The sequence below is a fragment of the Lycium barbarum genome, chromosome 10, assembly GCF_019175385.1.
Source record: "Lycium barbarum isolate Lr01 chromosome 10, ASM1917538v2, whole genome shotgun sequence".
NCBI lineage: Eukaryota > Viridiplantae > Streptophyta > Magnoliopsida > Solanales > Solanaceae > Lycium > Lycium barbarum.
The window spans coordinates 68805-90186 of record NC_083346.1 but is presented as its reverse complement, the minus strand read 5'-3'; the positions used below and the strand labels follow the sequence as shown (position 1 = coordinate 90186).

The window sequence follows — 21382 nt, the reverse complement described above, 5'->3', positions numbered from 1 at the left end:
TAGTTGTTGTTTTGTTGGTATTGTGATTTCGGGCTAGGGATATAAACACGGGAGATGCTGCCCAAATTTCGGCAAATTTTAAGAGGATTTAATTTGAAGGCTTAAGACAAGCATATGATAATGAGCCTAACAATAGTATCTGATAAATAGTGTAAATATGTAGTAAAAGAATATTTTGTAAATCTTCTATTTTAGGTTAGTATAGTTTGTATCCTAATAGGACATTGTAACTATGGTATATTTACCAACTCAGTCAATGAGAATGATCACGTAATTAATCTCTTTCATGGTATCAAATACTAGGGTTTCTTTTCCTTCTCTTCCGCTGCCCTAATTCTCCGACGTCCTCTACCCACTTTCCCGACGTCTTCTTCTTCTTCTTCTTCTTCTTCTTCTTCTTGTTCTTGTTGTTCTTCTTCTTCTTCGATTTCCGTCCATTTTTTCTTGCCTTCCATCAATGGCAGACACCAAGTTCCATCCTGCTTTGGATGTCTCCAACATCAAGAATCACATCCCAATCATTCTTGAGATGGAAACGGATCATTATTCGGCTTGGGCCGAATTATTCAAACTTCATGCCCGGCCTCACCGTGTCCTTTCCCACATTCTGCCAACCGGAAAGGAGAAGGCTCCTACCACCGACGACGAAAAGGAGTTGTGGTCCACTTTGGATGCCACGGTACTTCAATGGGTATATGCACCCATCTCCACGGACTTATTGCATACAATCATCGAAGAAGACCTATCGGCAAAGGAGGCCTGGGATCGCCTCCGTAATCTTTTTCAAGACAACAAAAACTCTCGTGCCGTTGCTTTGGAACATGATTTCTCTCATGTCAAGATGCGGGATTTTCCAAATGCTTCGGCGTATTGCCAACGTCTCAAGACCTTAGCCGATCAACTTAAGAGTGTGGGGGCTCCAGTGACCGACAACCGCCTCGTTCTCCAACTGGTGGCTGGACTCCCAGAGGCATACAAGAATTTGGGTACCTACATCCGCCAAAGTAAGCCTCTTCCACCATTCTCCGAAGCTCGGTCAAGTTTGTGCCTTGAGGAAAAGGCGTTGGCTGAAATGCACGATGACTCGCCAGCGGCTATGGTGGCTAATTCCAAACGTGATTTTGATGACTCTTCTCATCTAGAAAATTCTGGTCGTTCTCACCATCATCGGGGCAAAAATAACAACAAAAACCGCGGCTCTAGCGGCGGGAATAATAACGGCTGTGGCCGTGGTTCGGGCGGCGGCAGTGGCAGCCGACGCCGTGGAGGACGCCCCTCAGGTGACCAGCAGCAGTGGCAACAACCCTCCTCACCGTGGCAGTGGGGTTGGATGCCTCAGTGGGCTCCCCCTTGCCCGTATCCTACCACGCAATGGGCTCGGCCACAGCATCAGTGACAGCCGCCATCTTCTTAGTCTGGCCCGAGGTCGCTGGCCCAGCCTGGCATTTTGGGCTCGCGACCACAGCAGCAGGCATATGCAGCTGCGGGCCCCCCGACGCAATGGACTCCGACGGATATTGAATCGGCCATGCACACGATGACGTTGAACCAAACCGATTCGAATTGGTACATGGATACCGGCGCCACGTCCCATATGACATCCACAAAAGGTACTCTCTCGTCTTATTTTAATTTGAGCAATCGTAATACTGGCATTGTTGTTGGTAATGGTAATTCAATTCCAATTCGAGGTTGTGGTCATGCTAAATTGCCTCCCCCGAACCCTCCTTTATTGTTAAACAATGTCCTTCATGCGCCAAAACTCATAAAGAATTTGATATCGGTTCGTAAATTTACTACTGATAACTATGTGAGTGTTGAATTTGATCCTTATGGGTTTTCTGTGAAGGATTTCCGGACGGGGATGGCTCTCATGAGATGTAATAGTAGGGGTGCTCTCTATCCATTGTCCACCTTCAAATTTTCCACCAATTCACCGTCAACTTTTGCTGCCTTGTCTTCTACCCGTTGGCATGATCGTTTGGGCCACCCGGGAGCTTCTATTTTGGATTTTCTTAGGCGTAATAAAAGCATTGAATGTAATAGTTCTAGTTCATCTAGTATTTGTCATTCTTGCGTTCTTGGTAAACATGTTAAGTTGCCATTTGCTAGTTCTATTTCCGAAACTTTGTTTCCATTTGACATTATTCATAGTGATTTGTGGACTTCTCCAATTTTGAGTTCTATGGGCCATCGTTATTATGTTATGTTTTTGGATGATTTTACCAACTATTTGTGGACTTTCCCTTTGGCTAGAAAATCTGATGTTTACTCAAAATTCATGGATTTTAAGACCCATATTCTTACTCAATTTGAACGTCCTATCAAGAATGTCCAATGTGATAATGGGAGGGAATATACTAATAGTCAATTCGGAAAATTTTGTGCATCCAATGGGATGTCTTTCCGTCTTTCGTGTCCTCATACATCCTCTCAAAATGGGAAAGCAGAAAGAAAAATTCGTTGACTAAATAATGTCATCCGGACTCTTCTTGCCCATGCCTCCATTCCTCCGTATTTTTGGCATCATGCATTGCAAATGGCGACGTATCTCATTAATATTTTACCAAGTAAGCTATTGGGTCACAAATCACCTTTAGAGGTCCTTTACGAACGGAAACCATCTTATTCTCATCTCCAAGTCTTTGGGTGTTTATGTTATCCCCTTTTTCCGTCTACTACTATTCACAAGTTGCACCCTCGGTCAACTCCATGTGTCTTTTTGGGATATCCACCAAACCATCGTGGCTACAAATGTTTTGATTTATCCTCAAATAAAATCATTATTTGTCGTCACGTTTTATTTGATGAGACTCAATTTTCGTTTTCCAAAATTCATACTCCGGCTCCCACCTCTTATGACTTCCTTGATGATGGCCTTTCTCCTTACTTGATCCATCATATAGCCGCCAGCCCTCCACCGCTGCCCTGTCCCCCTCCGTCGCTGCCCGTGACTCAGGACCATGCCGACCCCTCCCCACCTGGGCAGCAACCTCCATCGTCCTCTACGCAGGACCAGTCCGCCCCTCTCCCCCACCAGCTTCCCACCACCCCGCAAAACTCGACCATTTCTCCACCTGTCCAGCCCAATACCTACACACGCATGGTCACTCGTAGTCAGCGCGGGATTTTCAAACCCAAGCACCCATTTAATCTACATGTGACGATTACCAAGTCCCCCATACCTCGTAAACCGTTGGATGCGCTACGTGACCCGAATTGGAAATTGGCCATGGATGATGAATATGATACTCTTATTAAAAATAAGACGTGGGATTTGGTACCCCGTCCACCTAATGTGAATGTTATTCGGTCTATGTGGATTTTTACTCATAAAGAAATGTCTAATGGTGATTTTGAGAGGCATAAAACCCGTCTTGTAGGTGATGGCAAAACACAGCAGGTTGGCATTGATTGTGGTGAGACTTTCAGTCCGATCGTGAAGCCAGCAACGATCCGCACTGTCTTAAGTTTAGATCTATCTAAATATTGGCCCATTCATCAGTTGGATGTCAAAAATGCATTTCTTCATGGCGAGCTCAAGGAGACGGTTTATATGCATCATCCTATGGGTTTTAGAGACCCATCTCGTCCCGATTATGTGTGTTTGTTGCACAAGTCCTTATATGGGCTTAAACAGGCACCGAGAGCTTGGTATAAAAGATTTGCTGACTTTGTTTCTTCCATTGGTTTTGCTAATAGCAGGTCTGACCACTCCTTGTTCATCTATCGCAAAGGGCACCACTTGGCTTACATTTTACTATATGTGGATGATATTATTCTTACTGCTTCTTCAGATGCTCTCCGCTGTTCTATTATGGGCCTTCTTGGCTCAGAATTTGCTATGAAGGACTTAGGTCATTTGAACTATTTTCTTGGCATTGCGGTGACCCGTCACAAGGGTGGTATGTTTCTATCACAACGAAGTTATGCTACGGACATTATTGAACGTGCAGGAATGTCCTCGTGTAAGCCTTCTTCCACTCCGGTTGACCCTAAACCGAAGGTCAGTGCCTCTTCTGGCGATCTGTGTGACGATCCCACTCATTTCCGAAGCCTTGCAGGTGCTCTTCAGTATCTTACCTTCACCAGACCGGATATTTTTTATGCCGTACAACAGATTTGTCTTCATATGCATGCTCCACGAGATACGCATATGCTTGCTCTTAAGCGGATTATTCGGTATATTCAGGGTACTCTTGATTATGGTTTGCATCTCTACTCATCTTCAGTTACTGATTTGGTTTCATACACTGATGCTGATTGGGGGGGATGTCCAGACACCAGACGCTCGACGTCGGGTTATTGCGTGTTTTTGGGAGAATTTGATATCCTGGTCATCTAAGCGCCAACTTACTCTTTCCCGCTCTAGTGCGGAAGCAGAATATAGGGGGGTTGCTAATGTTGTCTCTGAATCATGCTGGATACGTAACCTCCTCTTGGAACTACATTGTCCGATCCCTAAGGCTACTTTAGTTTATTGTGATAATGTCAGTGCCATTTACCTGTCAGGAAATCCAGTCCAACATCAGCGCACCAAGCACATTGAGATGGATATACATTTTGTTCGTGAAAAGGTGGCGCGCGGCCACGTCCGTGTCCTTCATGTTCCGTCCCGATATTAGCTCGCCGATATTTTCACTAAAGGACTGCCACAGGTCTTATTTGAAGATTTTCGGGACAGTCTCAGCGTTCGTAAACCTCCTGTTTCGACTACGGAGGTGTGATAAATAGTGTAAATATGTAGTAAAAGAATATTTTGTAAATCTTCTATTTTAGGTTAGTATAGTTTGTATCCTAATAGGACATTGTAACTATGGTATATTTACCAACTCAGTCAATGAGAATGATCACGGAATTAATCTCTTTCAGTATGAATGGCTTTATATGTAGATCACGGGACTAGGAATGATCCTATGTAGATTGCAAGACAGAAAGTAAGTTGGAAAAGTCGCGAAGTAAGCTTCCAGGTATGTTAAGGCTACTTTCTTTCTTTCTAAAGGCATGATTCTTTTTCCTATGAACGCATACATGGATTCTATAATATCCTTATTTCCAAAAAGCCCGAAGCTCATGATTCTCAAAGTGCTTATGATGCTAAAGATGGATGTTTCTATGATGGAAACAATGATGATGATTCCATTTCTTAAGATTCCTACTATTGAGACCTTTTTGACTATTCGCACAAAGGTGTGCTATTCACGAAGATTATACTTGGGTTACCATAACCCTAGTGTAGTTCTCCTCTCTAGTTAAGAGCTAGTATAAGAATAGTTGAGTTATATGAGATGATTGAATGTCAGGAGGTATAATTAGTGGATATGTTGTTTATAGGCTATTATGTTGCCTTCGAGTTATCATTCTATGTATACGCCTGGCCTACGGGTCATGGAGTTATCGCATGGCCTACGGGTTATGGAGTTATCGCCTGGCCTACAGGTCATGGAGTTGTTGCCTGACCGACGGGTCACGAAGATGCGCATACCTGACCTACGGGTCATGGAGTTGATTATACCTGACCGACGGGTCACAGAGTTGATTATACTTGACCGACGAGTCACGGAGTTATTTATACCTGACCTACGGGTCATGGAGTTGATTATACCTGGCCTATAAGTCACAGAGTTTTATTTATGGAGTTATGTTATCTATGCCTGACCTTCGAGTCATGAGGTTATATCTATAGAGTGATGTTATCTTGCCTCATATGAGAGGCAACCCAGGTACAGCACCTCCAGATACTCTCTTGAAATATCCAGAGTATAGTTTGTTATTTCATTTCATTTGTTAGCTTGCCTTACATATTCAGTACATTATTCGTACTAACGTCCCTTTGTCTGAGGGGGCTGCGGTCATGCCCGCAGGTTTAGGTAGCCGGACAGACGATTCAGCTCAGTAGGCCTTCCACTCAGCCGCAGTCAGTGCACTCCACTTGGTCCGGAGCTGCAGTCCCTTTGGTGGTATGCTATTTTGACATGTATATATGGGTGTGACGGGGCCTTGTCTTGTCCTCTCTGTAGCTCATGTTCCCTAGAGGTCTGTAGACTGTTTTATGTAGTTGGGATATTATGTAGTCATGTTGGCTCTCAGTTTTGTTGTTCAGCCTACATAGCAGCCTCGTCGGCTTGCTCAGTTGTGTATATATATTTTGGGTGCGTGTGTGCCCAGTTCAGACAAGACAGACAACATTTGTTTTTATATATATATATATATATATATCTAGATTACGGCCTCGCTGGCTATTTGATATTGTCGGTGTGCAGGTAGTCCTTAGCAGAGTTTTAGATTTAGAGTAGTTCGCTCGGGGCCTAGTTTGGCATAGAGTGCCGGTCACGCTGCTCCAAATTTGGGGCGTGACAAATTGATAATTTAAATATTTCAATTTTGACGTAAGAATTCTGCAATTGTAGGTTATTTCGTAAATTCCAATCTCTTAGTGATAATAAAACACTTGAATTAACGAAAAACTTTGTCCAGACTTTCAGCAAAAGAGAATTCAATAGCTTTCCCTTGAAGGCTATCTAAGGGCTGATCAATTGACTCTTCTACTATGTCCATGACATTAATGATGATTGTCATAAATATTTTAATATTTTATTTTTATACATAATATATGTCGTACAAAATATAATTACATAATATTTGAGTATGACTGTTATAAATAGGTAATTTATAAAGAGTGTCATTGCTGTTATAAGTAGAATGTTGTTATAGAGAAGTAAAATATAACATGAAAAGTCATTCCGGAGAAAATCAGGCCGTGATAATGAAATGTTGTTATATGGAATGACAATTATATAAAGGTATGACTGTACCCTTGTTAAATCCAACACTTGTACCCGCTATACTGTAAAAATCCAATACTTACACCTAGAGACGGATTCGCATGGGTGCAAGAGGATTCATTCGAACTTCGACAGAAAATTACACTGTATATACAATATTAAAATTACTTTATATATATATATATATATATATATAATCCCCTTGGCTTCTTTTGTGTGTTCACTTGTTTATATTTTGAACATCTCAGTGAAAATCCTGACTTTGTCACTGCTTACATCCTCCCTGAGTTATATTTGTAAGTAAGTATATTAAAATATAACTAGACATTAAAATGTAATTTGGAATTTTAAATTAGAAGTTTTATATATTTATTTTTATAAAATTTAGTGAATGAGTATCTTTTTTCTAGCATTTTACTAAAATAAAGAATAAACCCTTTTAACATGTATATTTAGATACTTATAAATAAGAAACTAACACAAATTACGTAATAAGATATACCGGCTATTAGTAATAACTTTTCTACACTTTAAACATGTAAGTTTTTTATATTTTTACTAATTATAATATTTTATTATATATGAATATATCATTTTTTAATTCTATTTATTTATTTATTTATTCTTCAACTTTAAAATTATCTAAAAATTACATAAAAAAACTTTTTATTTATAATTCTTTCGATTTTTTAACAGTTATAGTTTAATAACTTAGTTCAGGGTATACCTCATAAGGAGTGTTAGTGTAGGATTTTCATAATAAAAACATTGTAAGTGTTTGATTTTAATACACAAGGGGTGTATATGAAATTGAATCGTATTACAGAGGTGTTAGTGTAATTAACCTTAAATATTATAGCTCTCTCCGATATTAAGAGGGATATAAATATTAGAAAATGCTTCGATATGATGCACATGTAATAAACAAGCCCTTAAATTTGGTCTCAGTTGGCAAGAATGCCTCCAACTTTGGGTGTGCACTAGAAGGCACCTCAACTTGTCTCTACTTTATCAGTTGAACACTCCAATTTACAAAATGATCATCTAAACACCTCTAAAAGTTATGTGTCACGTTAACATTTGTGTTTACGTTCAACTTTATAAAAGTTGAGGTGCCTACTTGTGCACACTCAAAGTTAGAAAGCGTACTTGCTAGGTGAGGTCAAGTTTGAGGGTCTCTTTTATGTATTATGCCAAAACAAAAAACCATGCTTCAGATTTTTCACTCCATCTAAATTAATTACACTTCGATGAATTAAAACACTTCATGTAGAAAAAGTTCCTAGTCATGAAGGAAATTTTGAATTCAATATAGGCATGCTCTGACATAAAAACTGGTCATCACGTTTTAAAGCACATGAACCATGATTTAACCACTATTAATTAATTTTTACTATCAATATTATAATGGTGGACGAAAGCGGATCATAGTTGAATTTGGAACTAGGCAACTAAAAACCAAGTCAATGGGTGCGTCGTTTGTGGACTCATAATTTTTCAGGGCATACACGAGAAAGACCATTATTAATCCTTCCTTGGGACAAAACCCTTGAATGAATGGGTCTTTCTTTTGAAAATTGCAGGGATATATTCAACAAATCAAATTGTGAGGAATCAAGTCCAACTCCCACACGACATTTCATTTAACTTGTTTGTTTTGTTGAATAAATAATGTCGGTATCAGCATCAATAATGTAATGCATGCTATTTTTAATACAACAAGCCATCAATAAGAACTAATATCTGCATTGCTAATACTCTATTCACTAATATTCTTATAGACCCTACCAAGCAACCCCTTAATTCATTAATTTTAACTTGATTTTATTGCTTACTTTTAGAAATATCATATATTTCACAACGACCAATCAAACACAGGCAATTTTATTTTTGCCTGAAAACCTTTACTATTCAAGAAATTGCTATGATAATCCAATACAAATGTCATTTTAGTTATATGATCCTTTTTGCAGAAGATTAGTAGAAAAAAAAAATGTTAGAGATCTGTAAAAAAAAACTACAGGATCGCATTCTTCTATTTTAAATTATATAAGTGAATATAAAAGATCATTTTCTCAAGCAATTGTGTACTTAAATAAATGAAATCTTTCATAAATAGTGAGTTAATGCCCTTTTTCGGCAAAAGAAAAAGCGGTATTTTTTCTCTTCAAAACGTAGTAGAAGTATTTTTCTTTCAAAACGTAACATATGCACTATATACATGCTCTTTCAAAACGTAGCATATACATTATATGTGTGCATACAGACACAAATATGAATGTATATACACTTATACACAGTATGGGTACATACAAAAATTATGCCTACAATGTAGAAATACGTGTATTTTGCTACACAAAGTAAAATATAACTATATTTTATAATTATTTAAAAGTACCGCTATTATTATAAGTATTAAGCATGATCACTATTTACATTAGGTAATTTTTCCTTAAATAAAATGTATTGACCTTGGACTTGGACTACATCCTGGCTCGATGGGCGCCGAGATACTCGCATATTCTCTTGAAAGTCCCTCTAAACAACGACCTTCCACATTAAACTAAGGAGTAATTATTTTAGCACTGTCTCGATCTCACACCGTCATTCATGTACGGCTGTACCAAGTACTAAAGTATATACTAATGCCAATTTCCATTATTGTCTGGGAATTAATAATGTAGGAAAAAAAATAGCAAAGCCCCACAAATTTCATATGTATATGACTGAGAAAATAACAAATTTGGTCTCTTATATTTGAGGGTTGGTTCAAAATAGTCCCTTAAGTATGTACTTAACAGTTATGGTCCATTATATTTGTCAAAAGTTAATATTTTTAGTCTTCGTCAAATATTTACCAAACTCTATTTGCTTAATTATGATAGTTTTTGGCTATTTTTCATTTATTTATACATTGAGTATGATGCAGTTTTTTGAGATGTAATTTCTACCATCTTTTTCATCCTTTTAGTGTCTAGTTCAGGTTTTCTTTTGCATACTTTCGGATGTCATGGGACACTCTTGGTGTTTGTGGTTAATTCTTTTTTTTTTTCCCGCTATTTCCGTCAAATTTAATGAACATAAATTATTAAATATTTGACAAAACCTAAAAATGTTAACTTTTGATAAACTTAAAAAATCAAAACTGTTAAGTACATACTTAAGGGACTATTTACAATCTACTCTCAAACATAAGAGATCATTTTGTGTTTTTCTCATATATGACAGGTCGCATTATTATGTGCAAGAGTTGTTTAATTATAAATCACCTCTTTTCATGTCTTAATAAATTATAGAAGAAACAAGAAGCACCGAGTCTCGTTGATTGTGTCATCAGGAAAATTATTGCCCAGCGAAAATTAAGTAGGGGTTGGCCCATTTAGATGACCGAAAAGATGTGTGAAATTAAGATACAAATTATTTACATCTATTAGAAGTAAGCAGGGGAAATTATATGTGATGAAGAGTAGAGAAAATACAAAGATTAAGAGTAGTTTAGGGAATGAGATTGAAGAAGAAGAAGAAGAAATAGAATATGTGGCAGCAAGTGAGTTGTTTGAGATGAATAGGGAGCTGGCCACCATCAAAGAAGAAGATGGTAGTAATAGTTTATATTCCTTTGATTTCCACAACAACAAAGGTAGAGATCATGTTTATGTTGTTGTTGGAAATAGCAAGATGATTAGCAAGGAGTCAAGCATGGATGCTCTTCTATGGACTCTCGATCATGCTGTGGATACCATTGTTTTTCTCATTCATATCTTTCCTCAAATTAACTACATCCCTACTCCTTGTATGTACCTAACCCTTTATCTCCGTCTCCTTCATTTCACTATTAAAAGAACAAAGAATTAGCGACAGACAAATTAGAATTTGTTCACAAATATCAAAAGCCTTTGTTAGCGATAAATTAGTGACTGAATATCAAAAAATTTGTTAGCTGACAATTTAGCGATGGGTTAGCAACGAAGTTCGTAGCTAATTTTAATTCTTTTTTGTTTTTTTTTTTTGACCCGTCGGCCGAAATTAATTAGGGCGGTAGCCTAAATATACAAAACCTGGACATTATACTTTGCGAATACAATATGTATATTTATACTTAATGTACAAAAACCTATATATTTTTTGACTATTATGTTTTTGAGCGTTCCAAAAATGTAATTATCCCTTCTTTTTTGTAGTATTTTAATTTCTTAAACATTGACGACTTGTTACATACAATAGTGGGAATGATTCCAGTAAGCCAGGTAAGTGCTGAGCACAAGGAGAACTACATGGCTCAAGAAAGAGGCAAGAGGAGGCTCTTCCTTCAAGAGTTCTTTGATGCATCCGCTGCTACTAAGGTATACTTTTACAATTAATGACAGCATCTCTTACGGTGTGTTTGGTATGAAAGAAAATGATTCCCGTGAAAATATTTTCTTGGAAAACAAGTCGATCCCTTATTTATTTTCTACTATTCGGTAAGTAAGCAAAATAAATTTATCCCTAAGAGAATTTATGTGTAATCTAACAAAACACTATAGGGGTGGGATGAGGTGGGGAGTGGGGGTTCAGGGGTGGGAATTGGAGGCGTGAGTGGGTAGAGAAGAGACAATGAACTTGGAATAAAAAGGGCAGCTCGGTACACTAAGCTCTCGCTATGGGCGGGGTCCGGGGAAGGGCCAGACCACAAGGGTCTATTATACACAGCCTTACCTTGCATTTCTGCAAGGGATTGGAATGTCTCTTATGAAACTTGTTTCCTTACTTCCATTAGGGAAGTCATTTTTCTCATTTTTAAGGAACTTGTTTTCCTAGAGAAAATGTTTTCCAAAACATTTTGACCAACCAAACATGAAATTTTTTGAAAAAACCAAACATGAAATTTTTTGAAAAATATCTTTCTCCGTAACAAATACATGTTGTTTGGTTAGTTTAACTTTTGGTAACCAAAACGTCATTCATTTCAACAGGTTAAAGTAGACACCATACTTATAGAGAGTGACACAGAAGCAAAAGCCATACTGGACCTTATTCCAATCTGCAACATAAGAAAGCTGATCTTGGGCACCTCTAAAGCCAATCTCAAGTATGCATATCGATCTCACTTCAATTTTAGTTAGAATTCTTCTCATCGCTTCCCTCTTAAGTAGTAGTATTTATTTTTTATGGGTGTTAATAGGAAACTCAAGTCCAGAAAAGGTAGCGGCGGAACTACTGATCAGATACTGCTAAATGCACCTGAATTCTGTGAGGTCAAGATCATATGTGAAGGCAAGGAAATGGTTGAGCTGCACATGTTTGAATCTCCCGACAGTACAAGTTCAAAGCCAATTCAAAGTCATGACATCCAAGCAAATAATGAAGAATCCTTCGGATGTGGATGCTTTAAAGCCAGAGTCATTTCTTAAATCTATATATAGCATTAATCACACACGATATTCCAGGTTTATCACATCTATCATAGAATATGTATGAATATTGACTACTACTATTGTACATTGACAAACAGCACGCATCCATTATTGATATGTTCATAAAGATTTAGAAAGTAGTAAACTAAATATATCCTTAGCGGAAATCTAAAGTTGGTCCTACTACACACTACTTTTTGAATTGAAGAACTTCTAGGTTAGCATTCAAAATGAATATACAATGAGCAATCAAACTGTGGCCAAATACAACTGCATAGTTTGTATTTGACATACTGACTCAAATTGCATGCATATTTTTGACACTCGTCCACAAGAATGGGTACACCAAAACATGTAAACACAGAAAACAGAAGAAAAGGATCTTGTTCATAAACTAGCAGCTAGAATGTACGTGCCTCCCAAAAGAGAAAAGCGAACAAGAAGTATGACTGATGTATAGCGAAATAGAACATAAAAGAAGATATCTTCATGTCAAGAAATTTTCAAGTAAAGCCGCTAATAACAAAAACTTCTTCTCAACACCAGTTGGGAAAAAGCTAATACCTGCCAACCAAAACAAAATCATTATCATCCAAAACTTGGACATCTCTTTCCCCTATAAATTTTTCCCCTCCAATTTCCACAACAATCTTCACTAACTCCTCTCTCTTTGCCTCTGTAAGTGGAACATATGGAAGGCGAAAGACAGACGTCACAATTCCGAGTTGAGATAAAGCTGTATTTACAGCAATGGGGTTTGGCTCATGAAACAACCATTCAACCAAGGGCATTAGCTTTGAGTTCAAATTAAAGCAGGATCTTTCCTCCAAACATTAGTTTACGCATCAGGCCAGGAACCAAGTTGCTGGTGACGGAAATAACTCCTATGGCACCGTGATCCCACCTTGAGACATGGCATTGATCATCATTCCCACTCCACACCAGTGGCGGAGCCAGGATTTCCGCCGAGGGAGTTCAAAATATAAAAAAGTAAACATACAAAGAAGCCTAAGGGGGTTCAACATCTGCTATATATACATAAAAAATAATTTTAACCTTATAAAAATAGTATTTTTTTTTCCGCCGAGGAGGTTCGGATGAACACGCTCGGCATAGTGTGGCTCCGCCACTGCTCCACACGACTATCCCATTACTTGTATACTGCTCATTTCCAACGCACTCTGTCTCCGGCAAGTTAGGGCTCCTTGCTAATGTCTGAATTACACTTGGGGGAATGTCTTGACCAGTTCGTGATGGCACATTATAAATGATAGTAGGGCCCATAGGGAGCACCTGTCAAAGTGAGAAATCAAACCCTCTATTGAGGTCTTCCCATAGTAGGGACTAATGTGAAGAGCTGCACGCATACCTACAGCATATCCCTGTTGCTTCGTGTGTTTCCAATGACTTTGATTGATTCCCCAAAACAATTGACTGTGTGACCAATGAGCATGACGTGTTCATCCCAGCTCATCAATTGACCTCACCTGTAGACCCACCAACAATCACACCCCAGCACCATTTTCGATTTGCAAATTTACTAAGGCGTGATAAGCCTCAAGATTAAATCTTCCATCAGGTAGATATGGGGTTTTGATTGCAGTAATCAATCGAAGTGATCTTATGTCCTCAGCAAATGCCCTGCATAAGAGAAGGTCAAATGAGCATGTTCTCTTATAAATTTCCTTGATGTTGATATTCACTTATACCTGTTTGTTTTAACTAAAAGGGAAGTGTTTGTCCATTTCCCATTCTCGTATCATCGATTGTTGCTAATAGCTCATCAGAATAAGAAGATAACGAATGCCCCATCTTGTTCACACAGCATTAACTAAGCATGTAATATACACTAGATAGTTCCTAATACTATTTATTCATAGAAGACTGACTATATGAAATCTGAAACTGGCCTCACTACAAGGCTAAGAGTAGCATACCAAACAGATGAACCATTCATCAAATCACTCACACAAAGAGATGCTAAACTATGCTCAAGGAACCACCAGTGCCTTCTAATCTCGTATTCGGTAATATGTGTTACTAGCATTTAATCTGCCAACTACAAATTGCGTTATCCACTATTAAGTCAATTCTGATTGTCAACACATACTTTTCTTTTGCAAGTATAATTGGTGAATATACTACATTCTTTTCTGTTATTTCCTTCTCTGACTTGCATCGATATGTTTTCTCTTGAGCCGAGGGTCTATCGCAAACAATCTCTCTACATGTGAAGGTAAGGGTAAGGTTTGCGTACACTCTACTCTCCCTAGACCTCACTTGTGTGCACTACTAAAAAGCAGAGAAATTGCAACAGCTCTTTTGGCAACAAAAATAATATAGTTGGCAAAATTCACTATTTAGCAACAACTTAGTTTTATTGTTGGCATATATGATGAATCTTTTAAAAATGAATTTTTTTTCTATTGCCAAACAATTTAATTTTGTTGTCATGGTATTGAATGTTGTTGCAAAAAGTACTTTTAGCAACAACAAAAAAGTTGTTGCACGTCGTTACAATAACAACCGATGGGAAAAGTTTATGCAATAACGACAAAAATGTTGTTGCCAAAAATACTTTGTGCAACAATAGTCTATCTATGGCAATAAAAATTATTTTATTGGCAAATGTCTTCTTTCTTGTGATGGTGATTACACTGAGTATGTTATTATTGTTTTTGTTGTACCACATTCTTTCTTCTATCATCTCACCTAACACTTTCCTCAAATAGGATTAACTGTCCTTTGCTCTTAAATCCCCAGCAACCTGTGGTTTTTCCTGACCTTTTCGCCTCTGACAACTCTTGCAATAATCATAGTTGCCATTTGCATGAAGTGTTGGGGAATTGAAAATAACCCCCAAAACGCCACTACATTCCAATTATATACAAATAATTCATGTACTCTTATCTGACATACCTAAACAAGAAGTGGCATAAATCCAATATGAACTAGACCAGTCAACAGCAGTGTGCACTTCAACCCGCCAGCAGAGCAACACCTAACTACATGTCATTTCCTCAAACCAATTCAGAACAGTAAGAACACTGAAGGAAAAGAAAAAATTCTTGATCACATTAACCCCAAATCAACTCTGTAAGAGTCCTAAAGAAACTAAAAGCAGATATACACCCCCTCCGTCCATATTTGACTTGGCACACCCTTTAAGAATGAGAGTCAAACCTAGGACACTAAAGATAATTTTGAACACCCGACCGCTTGAGCTAACTTTTTGCATTGGTTACAATGTAACTTTTTGCCGAGGGTGTTTGGGTGAACACCCTCCCAACCCTCTAAATCCACTCCTGCTTAAGAAGCAATAAATAAAATGGTGATTTTATTATATCACTCCTAATTAGTATATGTTGGGAAATGCATTGAAAATAACTATAGTACTTAATAATAAGTGTAAAATAGGTACAAAAGGTAAACTATCTCTTAGTTTTCGAAACTGGACAAGTAAAATTGGACATAGTGGATAAGTAAAAATGGACGGAGGGAGTACTACCTATTTTTAACTTCAAAACCGCACATAGGGAGGTGGAAACTTGGAATTACTTCTGCTATTTGGGACCTCCATCTCCTGGCAACAAACAATAATCATTGAAATTATCACACAACTTATGGCTTTTCCAACTTAATTTGCTCACACAAAAATAGATATGAAAGGAAATCGACTTTCTATGTTTGAAATTTGACTTACCAAAAATGATGCTATAGAAGCGAAAGTAAACGGTGACAATCAATTCAAAGCACAAAGGCAATCGTTAATGCAACAGGTGAAAAGTGGAGGAACATTCATATAGGCAATTGATTTTTAAAGGAAAAAATGAAGAGGTGGCAACTATTTGCCACCATTTTCATGATTTGAGTGATAAAGCACAAAACGTGAATGAAAACGATTTTATTAAAGAATCGCTGGCTACCTGGTATTTTTGAAAAAGCAATTGTTATAAGTATTGATCTCAAGCAACATACCTCTTTGTTTCAATGATATTGAAACTGTAGAAATGATAGCGACCTACAATTAAGGATGACATGTCTCCCTGTCGATAAGAGGAAGAGATGCTTAGTTTTTTATGGCTGTCAAAACAATCCTTGTGATGGAAATGACGACTATCGATTGCTTGAATTAGGAACCCGCTCAAGAATGTTTGTTTATATATGAAATAATGGTCAAAACACAAAGTTGAAGTATCACAGTTTTGTGAGTTTTCTAACTGCTAGTAGGTGTGCATTTCATATCTCAACTATCACCAACTATTTATCAAAATATATCTTGAAGCTACGCGTGATAACTTAATTTGCTCATAAAATTTTGTGTTTGATAAATACTTGATGATAGTTCAGTTATGAAATGCAAACACGTAAAAAAAAGTGATACTGTTTTTTACCATTATCTCTTTATATATAGAAAGATTCTTCCCATCAAGGAAGAGACCGGTCATGATTGGTTGTCAAATTGAACATTTAAATCAGTCTTCTAATTTCAATACCAGTTCAATAAAATAAAGGCACTATTTAAGGATAATACTCATCTGCTCAGTTCTAATGTGTTTTATGAGTACTTCATTTGATTTAACTCGATCCTTAAGGTTTACACTTATATTTTTAGCCCATACTACTTTCTCATAAGTGCGTTGCACGGTCGAGTCATGTGATCAAAATGATTTGATATCGCTGACGTTAGATTGTACACATTTTTGTAAAGAAGGTAATCAATAAAAGATTATACATGAAAGAATAAAGTATAAATATTTGTGAAAGATCAATATCGATCATCATATGGTGACTTATTTGTTGATGTCAAGATAATTGGATATCATTTGAACATATCAAGATGAACAATCAACGTTTTATTAGATACATGTTTTTGTTTCTACTTATTTTGATTTTATCAGGTAAAATCATATAAGTAAACGTATCTCACCTAATACTTTCTTGTCGATGATACTTCCGGTGTATTTTGCTTTCATTCATTTCGGTTGTTCTATCATAACCAAATCTCTTATTTGTCGAACATTGATCTCCCTTTTTGAAGTGCATGTAAAGTTGATCATGTGAGAAAATATGTCGCGTCAGATATAATCCAACATTGGAGATTATTTGATCCTAGGCTTTATTCATTCTCATTACCAACAGAAACTCACACGAATTATTTTCGAACCAATTTGAAAAATATCCTTCATTTTCAGGAAGAAAAGTTGAATTCTTTTAAAGAACACATGCTTAGTAACAGATTAACACATTATAATTTCTACATGTATGATATTGTTTTCAAACCTCTATAAATCATCCTTGTACCATTGCATACATTTGAAAAATCCAAATTTCTACGTACCATAACGGCAGGGGCGGATCTACTAAGGTCCGTGGGGATGCCACGCCACCCGCAAGCTTCGGAGATGTATACATACGTATCAGATTGTATAAATTGATATACTGCCACCCTGTGTAACAAATGGCTTAATAGTGCCCGTGGCAGAGGCGGAGCCATGATTCAAAGCTTGTGGGTTCGGGATTCTAATTCTTTAAAGTTATTGGGTTCTTAATTAATAATTTTTACATATTTAGCAAAAATTTTAATATAAATATATGGTTTGGACAAAAGCTACTGAGTTCGGCCGAACGAACCCACAACCGAAGTGCTGGCTCCGCCCCTGGCCCGTGGCAAAGGGTAATTGTTGCCCCTGTGGTGACCAGGGATCGAGCCTCACTAACAGCATTTAATCATTTTTTTTGGCTTGTTGCAGTAAATAGACAGCATAGCACCCGTGCATAGTAAATCTACAAATTGACTCCACAAATTTAGGAGCCCTTTTATATCAGTTGCCTCTTTCCTTTTTTCATTTCCTTAATTCCTCTTGAATTTTCTTTTTACATTTCCTTAATTCCTCTTGACTTGCTTTTAAGGTAATAATACATATTGCTAAATCAGTTGCTTTTATATTTAAACAAATTGGAAAGACCTATATTTTCTTATACTTTTTTAGATTTTGAATATAATAGCCTTAAAAGCTGAAGAAGAGGTTCCCATTGATATATGCTTGTCATTACTTGAAGTGGCTTAAGTTAAGACGCAGGAAGATGCACTTTTTATATATGACTCCTTCTAACTTACTCAGCAAGCATTGATCAAGTGATCCATGGCTAAATTAAACATATTCCTTTGTAGCATAACTGTTATAGATATTGTATTCTTCAGTTACATGGGAAGATAATTAGGAGAATGTTGCACATACCTAAAGAATATTATAGCAAAAGACCTAAAGTTGACCAAATATTAAAGAAGAAAATATTAAATGGGTTTTCCCTTTCTGAGAATACCTGCCCTGCTGCCTCTGCTCTCGTTCGGGCCCCGGGAATCCCTTGCTTTTGACTAAGGTCTTTATTTACCTTTTTTCATTCCCCCCTTCAAAATTACAAATTCACAAACACTACTAGAACGACACGACAACAATACCATAACAGATATACTTATCTCCTTTTGGGGTTTCAGTTTCTTGTTGTATATGTTAAGCACTCTAAATCTTTAATCACTGTTAGGGTATTTAATTCAACACACAATAAAAAATTGTCATTCTACATACAAAAGAATAATACACATATAGTAGGCTACAACTTTTTTTTTTTTTTGGGTGTAGCAAAAGCCGCTTCATTTGCTTACATATTATATATTCCACGATCCTCTCTTTCTCGTTTTTGTTAAACTCCTCGAACACTATTTCAATAACCCTAGACATTTTAAATTTCATGTCCTAAAATCTTATTTAAAACTGGAAATTAAAATCCTTTAACTGAAATCGATAAACCTAAAGAAGAAAAATCTTTGGATGCATAAAGTGTAAAAAATAGATATGAAAGGAAATCGACTTTCTATGTTTGAAATTTGACTTACCAAAACTGATGTTATAGAAGCGAAACTAAACGGTGACAATTAATTCAAAGCACAAAGGCAATCGTTAATGCAACAGGTGAAAAGTGGAGGAACATTCATATAGGCAATTGATTTTTAAAGGAAAAAATGAAGAGGTGGCAACTATTTGCCAAGAGCAACAAACATGAAGCGTTGGATGGCTATCGGGTGGGTATTATTTCTCTTTTTTTAAGTATGACATTTTTTCATTTTAAAAGGATATTTTAGTAATTTAACCTTTAACTTAATTGATTCCTGCTTTAGTATATATAGATAGATAGATAGCCTATAGATGTTCAGCATTAGAAAAAAGCCAAACCAAAATTAAATTGACACCTTTAAGAAGCTTTTTGTTTATGACTAACAAAGCATAGAATAACTATTGCCCTTCCAATTAGAATTGTTTATATATGGAAATCCAAATCGTACTGCTAAAAAACCATAAAGCTTCTATGTTAAGAGAGTGATTGGTGTTATTGCCTCATTTTCTTTTGCTTTTAAGCATTTGATGATGCACAACTCTTGCCTTGTACAGTGTATTTTCTTGCTATTGCTTGGCCTTCTGTTTGTTTATACGTAACAACAACCTGTGGAGAAATTTCTTGCTTTCAGAAACAGATTTTTGGAGTAGTTGTGAAATCAAAAAAAAAAAAAAAAAAAGCAAGAACGTAACTGGACAGAGAGGGCTAAAAAAAACTTATTTTTGGTCAAGCAAATGCTATTGTAAGATGCTTTGCATCGAACCACAAAAAAAAAAAAACTGATAAATCCGAGGAAAACCGCAATTGAAAAACCTGATTTTTGTTGGTTTGATTTGATTTATAGATCTAAAAATTCGACATAATTAATTTGATTTGATATATGAAAATCCCAAAACCAGTCCAGTCCATATACACCCCTAATCATGGGATACAAACAAATACACTGCTGATAAGATTAGTGAAGAAACCCAATATCTACACTGTTTGATAAAAGGAAGAGGTGATGGTTTTGCACTGTACGAACTGTGACGCATGGATTTGATATACGTGAACAAAGGAAAAATCTAGGTACCCAAAAAAAAAAAACAAAGGAAAAATCTATGGGACATATTGAGAGTATTCATAAGTACAAATGAATGCTTATGTTTGTATACGCATTTTGTGCTGTGAAGTGGTGACTGAGTTAATGGACAATTGTGAAGAAGAATTTCACGGTTTGTCCTTTAAATGGGCTGGTCTTTAACTTTTGCCTTTCCAAGTCAAATTTATGCTTTGTAGGGCATAAGTTCATTAAAAACGTGGGACATAATTTGTAGAATGTTATATGCAAAAATATTAACTTATGTCCCGCTAAAAAGTTGTTTGCATTGAGGGCCAAAAATTAAAAACAGCACAAAATAGGGACAAAGCGCAAATGACCAAATTGTAAATGGTGATTGCGAATCATTTTTTTGCACGGATTTCCCTTCTTTTGGGGTGGTCTTTAAATTTTGCCCCTCATATTTGTGTTCTTTAAGTTTTGCCCTTCGCTTGGATAGCCGAGGTTCTGGGTTCGAACCCCCGCTTAGGCATAAAATAAGAAAATAATTTCGCAAGACAGGGCTGGGGGGAGTGTATGCCGGATCCGACATACAATCCTTACGGAAAAACTAAAGTTATGCCGAAGGGGGCAAACTTTGCCTTGAGACATATAATTTTTTTATTTTTTATTTTACTTTTCAAGGCAAACTTTTAATTATGTCTTAAGGAAAAGTTCCGCCTTATGGGGCATACTTTTAGTTATGTCTTAACTAAAAGTGTGTCCCATAACATATAACTAAAAGTTCTGCCTTATGAGGCATACTTTTGGTTATGCCTTAATTAAAAGTCTGCCCCATAAGGCATAGTTCCTTAAGGAAAAGTTTTGCCCCATAAGGCATAACTAAACTATGCCTTAAGGAAAAGTTATGCCCTCTCCGACATAACTTTAGTTTTTCCTTAAAGACTTTATGCCGGATCCGGCATACAATCCTTAAGGAAAAACGAAAGTTATGCCGGAGGGGTGCAAACTTTGCCTTGAGACATATATATATATATATATTTTTTTTTTTTCAAGGCAAACTTTTAATTATGCCTTAAGGAAAAGTTCCGTCTTATGGGACATACTTTTAGTTATGCCTTAACTAAAAGTGTGCCCCATAAAATATAACTAAAAGTTATGCCCTCTCCTGCATAACTTTAGTTTTTCCTTAAGGACTTTATGCAGGATCCGGCATACACTCCCTCCAGCCCTGCCTTGCGAAATTATTTTTTTATTTTATGCCT

At 36.8% G+C, this 21382-nt stretch overlaps 1 protein-coding gene and 1 pseudogene across 1 annotated transcript; one reads left to right on the top strand and one right to left on the bottom strand.

Moving 5' to 3' along the window:
* Positions 1-10041: 10041 nt before the first annotated feature.
* LOC132615363 (uncharacterized) lies at positions 10042-12333 on the top strand. The gene is made up of 4 exons (XM_060329959.1): positions 10042-10578; positions 11010-11128; positions 11741-11856; positions 11950-12333. The coding sequence occupies exons 1-4, from the start codon at positions 10245-10247 to the stop codon at positions 12176-12178; spliced, it is 798 nt and encodes a 265-aa protein (XP_060185942.1). The 5' UTR covers positions 10042-10244; the 3' UTR covers positions 12179-12333.
* A 257-nt stretch (positions 12334-12590) lies between these two features.
* LOC132615365 (4-hydroxy-tetrahydrodipicolinate synthase, chloroplastic-like) lies at positions 12591-16372 on the bottom strand (annotated as a pseudogene).
* Positions 16373-21382: the final 5010 nt, after the last annotated feature.